At 43.9% G+C, this 7919-nt stretch overlaps 1 protein-coding gene across 1 annotated transcript in view; it reads right to left on the bottom strand.

Annotated features, from left to right (window-relative positions):
• Positions 1–7919, bottom strand: part of FBN1 (fibrillin 1) — a 250030-nt gene that overhangs the window by 159434 nt on the left and 82677 nt on the right. Inside the window, exon 7 of the mRNA XM_015411782.1 lies at positions 171–368. Coding sequence (XP_015267268.1) covers positions 171–368 — 198 coding nt within the window. The remainder of the gene's footprint in view (positions 1–170; positions 369–7919) is intronic.

The following is a 7919-nucleotide window of genomic DNA, read 5'->3' as shown; positions in this document are numbered from 1 at the left end:
AAATGTCATTACAAGAGCATTCGGTGAATGGCGAAGTAATGGATCTGACACTGACTCCTTCCTTCATCTTCCCCTATACAATGCTGTGGTGGCCAGACTACGGACACCAGACTTAGCTCAGTTGTGAGTAATCCCTTAATCAAGTTTCAGCAGCTCCCCCTGCACCATACCTTGACAGGCTCCTGTTCGTATGTTTGGAATGAAGCCCCGACGGCAGGGATGAGGCTGGGCTGGACACATTTCGCAGGGGTGGCCCCAAGCTCTCCCGACGGTTGCGCAGCAGAGGGTTTTTGTGCAGACTATCCCGCTGAGCTGCCCCTGGCACATCTGGTTGGTTACCAACGTGAAACACGGTCCAGTCCTGTAGTCTGGATTACAAGCAAAGAAAGCTTGTCAGTATTAAATTAGAGGTATATTACATAGCCATGAACTCCAAGCAGCAATATTAGGAATCTGGCAAGTCACACCACATGTTTGTCCTCTGCCTGCCCTCATCCAGGCACACCAGGGACCCTTTTCATCTCTGGCTTTTTAATTCCACACAGTTGTACAGAAGGAGGGCAGCAGAAAATGGGGAGAGAGCGAAATTGAGTCAGCTGGAGGAGCCACGAAGAGTGCTTCCTCACAAACAAGGTACTAATAATCACCAGTGTTCCCTCTAAGCTGAGTTAGTGTGAGCTAACTCACATATTTTTAGCCCCCGGCTCACACATTTTTGTCTCGGCTCAGGAAGGATGGCTCCAGAGCAAACTAATCTATGCAGTAGCCAAATCGCTCACTCACAACTTTAATGCCAGTAGCTCACAAAGCAGAATTTTTTGCTGACAAGACTCCACAGCTTAGAGAGAGCACTGATCATCATTGCCTCCAATTCCAGTTCCTTGCCCCCAAATAAAAACAACCAAAAATCCAAAACTTCAGATCTCCAAAACCAATGAGTATCAGTATCCGTAGTATGACCAGGAATCTGAGATGCTCTCGTTTCCTAAGTCTGACCCCAAGGTATTAATTTACAACATTAATATATGTAGGGAATTTGTCAACTCCATATTTATTATGCAAAATAAGTTTAACTTACAGTGACCTTTCTACCTTAATAACAGCCATATGAACTAGCCCTCAAACTGAGAGCAAGAAAGTCCCTTAAAAATATTTTTTTAAGAGCTGAGTCAATGATGGTAGCTTGTTGAACTCAGACCTTTGGCAAGTCACATTGGTTCCCACAATTATTACATCCCTTTATTTATTCAGAAAATTTATATGCCACCTCTCCAGCTACCTGTTTGAGTCAGCACACAACAACAAAAAACAAAACCACAGGACATTAAATGTAAAAATAAGCCAGGGTGTAAAACAGCATAAAAGACAATGAGCAGCCTAAAATGGTACTCATAAAACAGCTGACAAAGACGCCCCCCCTCAGTTCTGCCCTCGTGTTGTCTTCTAGCATTGAAAAGTATTCTCCAGGAAGAAATGTTCTTGGGGAGAGTTTCCCCCCAAACTATAAACATGGGCCCTCCTCATTATCTCCAGTTGAAAAAAAACTCCAAAACAACCCATTTTGATCTGCAGGGAATGTTAAAAGATGCTGGGCCACAGAGCAAGATAGAACTACTTTCCACCCTGGTGAGTTGCATCGTACCTGAAGTCAGAACCTCACTCTGTAGCATTTATAGCTTAATGATTAATCTTGCCAAGTTAGAGCACTTATAATAATAAGAGAGCAAAGTTATTTTCCCCCTACCACTGTACTTAAGTGGGCCTCAAGGGGCGGTAAGTTTATAACAGATTTCATTAAGGGCAATTCAATACACAGACATGGAGCATACCCACTTAACTGTGGGTAAGGATTGGCTGCAGCTAAACAGGCAGGCCTGTGGAACACATCTGCTTAGCTTTGTTTACGGTAGGATGTACTATTTATCCAAGAGAGAAAATTAAACTGAGATGTTAATAAAATATTTGATTGTATTTTGTTCCACTCTCCCACGGCAACAACAAAATAGTAACACCGCCAATTTGGTCTCCCGCACAGACCAGACTCCTCTTTTTCCCAAATGAAAACCTTGGTCATCTTTTCGAGGGATTTCTTTATTATGTGGCAAAAAACACCCCAAAGGCAGTATGATGAATGAATATTCTCCTCTCAAATTTGTAGGGGCTTTTCCCATATTACACAAGGCAGGTTAGACCATCATCATCAAGTTTATTACGGTCATAGACCAGTATAATAAAAGACATGGAAATACAGTTACAGGAGCAGTAAAATTATAAAATATATCGGCATCTAAAATTACGGCCATACCACCCTGAACACGCCCGATCTCGTCTGATCTCGGAAGCTAAGCAGGGTCGGGCCTGGTTAGTACTTGGATGGGAGACCGCCTGGGAATACCGGGTGCTGTAGGCAGGTTAGACACTGTGTGTGCACTCAACAGGGAGCTACAACCAATCCCAGCTCCCCAATGAGCTTATCAGTATGATACAAATGGGGTGTGGTCACACTGGCAGCTAGGGTTGCCAACTCGCACTTACCCTTCCGGCGGAGGACTCTAGCTTGGCTCCCGGTGCGCGTGTGCGCTTTGTGCGCGCCGCATGCACATCACAGGGAAGTGACGTCATGACGCTGGGCACACTGGGGGCAGGGCCACGACCATACAAGGGAAAACCATAGAAAACCATACATAGAAAACCATAGAGTTTTCCCTTGTATGGCCGTGGCCCCACCCCCAGTAGTGTGCCCGGCGTCATAACGTCACTTCCCTGTGAAGTGCACGCTGGGGCGGGGTTCCCCCTGGGGCCCGATTCCCCGGTGTCGAGGAACGGGCCTCTGGGGCGGGGGGTTTTCCGCCCCCCGGGGGGATTTGGCAGCCCTACTGGCAGCTCAGCACGACATGGCACCACCTCTAATTGTACTGGTTTAATAAAGTGTTGTGGGCAGGACTATTTTTGGGCTTCAGAGTTGGCCACACCCACTACAGCCAAAGCTTCTGCGTGTGTGACTACAGAGGGAAGGCCTGGAGAGCGACACACACACCCCGGCGACGCCAAGGCAAGCAGGCCGGTGTGTGTGTGGAAGGATTGGGGAGGCATTTAAATGCCTCCCTGTGCCTTCCCCAGCCTGTCTAAGGGCCGGCTTGCCTGGGCTCCCCATAGCCACGGGGCTCCCGGGCTCTCTGGGGTACATGTGGGGAAAGGCGGTCCCTCAGGTACTTCCAAGACCCTCAAGTAAACCCAGGGATCACACTGCATGAGCTTTGTGAGATGCCAGATTGCCCTCTTTCATTGGGATGGTTGCTCAGTGGTAGAGCATCTGGTCTGCATGCACAAGGTCCCAGGTTCAGTCCTTAGCATCTCCTGTGTAAAGGATCAGGTGATCTGAAAGATCTCCATCTGAGAACCTAGAGCACTGTTGCCAGTCAGAGTAGACCTTGATGACCTTGACAGAATAAGCGACCGACTTACAAGAAGGCAGCTTCTCATGTGCACTGCCTATCTACTTCTTTGGGTGTTAAAGTTTTCATGTTGTGGGGGAGAGTGTACAATATACACAAAGCAGCCACAACCCAGTAGTAGAGCTTTGCATGCAGAAGGTCCCACATTCAACCCCACAACATCTCCAGTTTAAAAACGAATCTGGTAACAAGTGATGTGAAAAACTTTAGACAGTAGAGAGTCGCTGCCATTCAGAGCAGACTCAAAAAACAGGATCACGAAACCACGGGGGAAATTGGGCAAAGCCGCGGGTCAAAATGCGGCCACGCGGCTTCGAGTGGGAAATTGACCAATAGAAGCGGGACAAAGGGACGTGTGACCGCGGCGCAGCTCTTGTGTGAAATCGGTCTCAAACAAGCATAGAGAAAGACGGTGTCACAGCAACACAAATCTGATTAAAAAATGCAAATGCAGATTCGACCATAAACAACTGTTTGAAAGTGATAATACAGTATAACTTAGTAATGTACTAATTAAACTCTGACCATAAGACATCCATAGGAACTATGGCCGCAATCACACACACTAAATAATTCACTTTCAATCCATTTTCGATGCTGTTTCCAACTGGATTTTACTGTGTGAACTGGCAAAATCCAGTTGGAAAGTGGACTGAAAGTGGATTATTTCGTGTGTGTGATTGCGAATCCCACTCAGAAATATCACACTTGTATGGGCTTGAAGTTGAACGATCAGATTTAAGGCAGCCCACCAACTAAAGAAAGTTTTAAATCAATTAACTGGTTATAGTTAGATATTATTATTCAAGGAAATTTGCAAAGGCTTCTAAAGATCAGGCTCCTTCCGCAGACAGAAGTGCTCTTTCCATGAGAAGAAGTGTGTCTTTGGAACTGATTCATTAATTCTAGATACTTATATCATACAATTCAAAGTGAAAGCTCATTGTAAGAATGGCAGGCCTTGTGACTATTTTCTTTTTCATTCTCTGTTACATTCTCTGCTTTATAACTGGAAGAGCCTCAGAATGTGTGCTAATGAAAACTGCCCTCTGATTAAGCAATGAGACCTTTACCTGATTGTGTTACCAATTAAAGCTTGCAGCTCACATACGATTAATAAAACCTAAAACTATATTGTGAGACCAATATATCAAACCATTGGCTCAACAGAGAACTGTAATACTTCTTGGAAGTTTGTACGTTCTTCATAGCTGTTCAACATTCCTTAACTTCCAAACGAGAGCCAAACCAACTATACAAAAATCCCATCAACAATACAAACTTCCAGCTCCCAAAGTAGATATTTTCATATTTCAGAGATGCAAAAATAAGGCACCAACTATTATATCTAATCCACCTAAGAAATGTTGCAAAAATGGGCGCATGTTCAACACAAGAGGAGCAATTTTGCAGCCACAGACTTAGCAGGGCAGGTTAACATACCAAGTAAAATTCTAAACTAGGCAGCTGAGAGTAGAACTCTCATAACTTTTTACTATAGACAGAAATTTACGTTTTTGAACTGAAGGCTCATGACAGCAAGTGAATAATATTAATCAGGTATCCCACACTGGCACCAGGCAGTAAACAGGAAAATGGAATTGGCATGTGGCTACTTGAGGCTTCCTTCCTAAAGATTTGAGCTAAATATTCATGGCAAGATAAGTCTAAACTCCCGTGACCTTTCCAGCATTACATGTTTCCTACATAGAATTCATTGCATCCAGCAACACGGTAGTCCATCAAAACAGAAATTCTAGTCAACCAGGCACTGTAAAAGAACAATACTTCTTAAGACCAACTTCCGGTCCATTAAACAGGCAATACAGAGCAAAATTCTTTATCCCCACCCTTTGATTTAAGATAATTATCACTGGCAGGTTTATAGCACTTCTACACCTTCACCTCCTACACATGTTTCTTTTTAGAACTTTTCCAGCACCACAGTCCAGAGACACATACAAGAGTGTTCTGACACACAGCTTTAGCTGACAACACGCTGTGGGATCATGATCTCACAGCATGCAGGATCATGAATTCCAAGACAGGATATTACTATTGCCATATCACAAGATGGGGAAAGCAGAGGTTTAGAAAGGTAGCAACGTGTTCAAGGTTACTGTAACTACAGTGTCAGTCTAAGATCAGGGAGACTCAGGTTAAAATCTTCACATTGCCATGAAAGCCCAATGGGGGGGGGGGGGGCGACCTTGGGTCTATCATCTTCCTCAGCACAACCTACATCACAGGGCTGTGGTGAGAATAAAACGGGGAAGGAAGAATTACATATGCTACCACAAGCTCCTTGAACGAAAGGCTGGATGAAAAATCGTACAAGACATAAAGGTAAACCAGTCTGTTCAGCTTCTTCTGAATTCCTCAGCAGACTGAATCATTATATTTGTATTTATTCATTTCTGGCAAAAGGCATCTACTCTTATGGAACCACATACTTAGCTGAATTCCTAAGCTTTTAACCAAGTATTATATATACTTTTCACCAAGCATATAAGTATTTAAATACTTATATCTGATTTCTTATCTCCATGGGGGTCTCAAAGCTACCTGCATCATTATCCCTTCCTCTATTTTATCTTCCCAAAAGCCACCTTCTGAGGTACGTTGGGCTGAAGGAGACTGACTGGTCCAAGATCACCCAGCAAGCTTCCATGGCACAGTGGGAATTCAAGCATGTGCTTCAGTCCAACACTCTGACCACTATATCTGACAAAGAGAACTCTGACACTCAAAAGCTTAATACTCCAAAAATCTTGTTGGTGTTTAAGGTGCTACAGGACTTGGATCTAGCCACTATACCACACTGGCTCCCTGATGAATCAACTGAATTGTTCCTCCCACTGGACCACCCTCTAACTGGGAATACACCTGGCCTTCATTTTGTTATCCACCACCCTCTCTCATATTTGCAGCTTGGAAACTTACTCACTAAGAGCTCGAATTCCTGGTTCACCATTTGGAAATCATTATCTTCCTAAATCAGGCCTGCCCAACTCATGACCCACTAAAGCTGAACGCAACCCACGAGGCACATATGGTGGCCTGCCAGGTCCAACCCTCCTGTTTTGGTAGCCCCGGGCAGACAGAAAAAAAACAGAGGTTGCCTGAGCCCCTGCTTGAGTTGCCGTGGAATGTTTGCATACTGTGTTTTAGCTGACAAGTCACAAGACAAATGGCCCTGTCCTAACTGCATTTTGATCCATGATATTTAATGTAGTCCTTACTTACAAGGGTTGCTACCATATAATCTTGGATGGGGAATTCCAGTGCCTTTAAAAACAGTGTTTCCCAACCTCTCGGTCCCCACCCAAAAGTGGATTGAGAAGCCTGTGAACATGGGCTTTGTGGTTTTATTGACTTGTACATGCTCTGTTCTTCAAGTGGGTCACCATACCAAGTAAATTTGGACCTGTGGGGCACCATGCCAAACAGGTAAGGGACCACCGCCTTAAAACACATGTTAGATTCCGCCAGTGTGGCATTCTCTCACACTGCAGCATAACACTATGCCAGTTCCTACCAGTCAGATTTCAGACCAGCCCCTTTGGATCAGCAACTGACCTCCCCTGAATGCTATGCAAAAGTATCTGAAAATCTACATTCAAGAGCAAGACTTTCATCTTATTTTTCTAAAGTCCTATTCTGTTCTTACAATTGACCCAGTTTCTGTTTCTTGCAGCTGGGAAGTCATAAAACAAAACAAATGTTCAAGAACTGTTACTGGAGTGATTTATTACAGCATACAATGCTAAGCCCATCACAAATCAAAACAAAAAGCTGTTTCAGTTGGTCCCAATTACAAGCATTGGCAGTTCCAAATGCATGAAGTTGTTTCTTTTCGGTGACAACAAAAATAATAAGTAAGACAGCTAAATGAAGAGTTTCACATTCATACCCATTTACTTCCTTGATGCGTTTGCCCAATCTTCTGAAACACCCGGTGAATTATGTAAGCACAAAATACAAAACCATGAAGACACAAAGACTCAGTAGCCTTACCCCAGTTCTGTGTGTATAGCATGGCAAAACAAAATCAGCAAACACGGAACACCTGATAATCCATTTACATTTTAGGCTCCAAGGATCAAGATCTATTTTACATGCAGACTCCATAAACTTTGAAAACAAATGACATATTTTCCTTGGTAATCCAGACAACAGAACTATTTGAGAAAGGAATACCCTGCCTAAAAAAAACAATAGCATGGTTCACACATAACAGCAAGCCACGTTTGGGCAACTAAGGGAATGAGCCTTAAAGGAGCTTCCTTGTGTGAATCCTGCTCCCCTGGAATCTTCGCTTGCAAGCACAAACCACAGTTTGACTATTCAGACGTAACAAATTACGATTTGTTGCAAAACCACAACTAATTGCTTCACTGCTTACAGTGGGGAAAGGAGGAGCAGCAAGCTCATTCAAATATAATGCTTTTACATCTGAACCCT

The sequence above is a fragment of the Gekko japonicus genome, unplaced genomic scaffold, assembly GCF_001447785.1.
Source record: "Gekko japonicus isolate JY-2015 unplaced genomic scaffold, Gekko_japonicus_V1.1 scaffold266, whole genome shotgun sequence".
In the NCBI taxonomy this organism is placed as follows: Eukaryota; Metazoa; Chordata; class Lepidosauria; order Squamata; family Gekkonidae; genus Gekko; species Gekko japonicus.
Note: the sequence above shows the minus strand (reverse complement) of the source record. Positions and strands in the feature narration are given on the sequence as shown.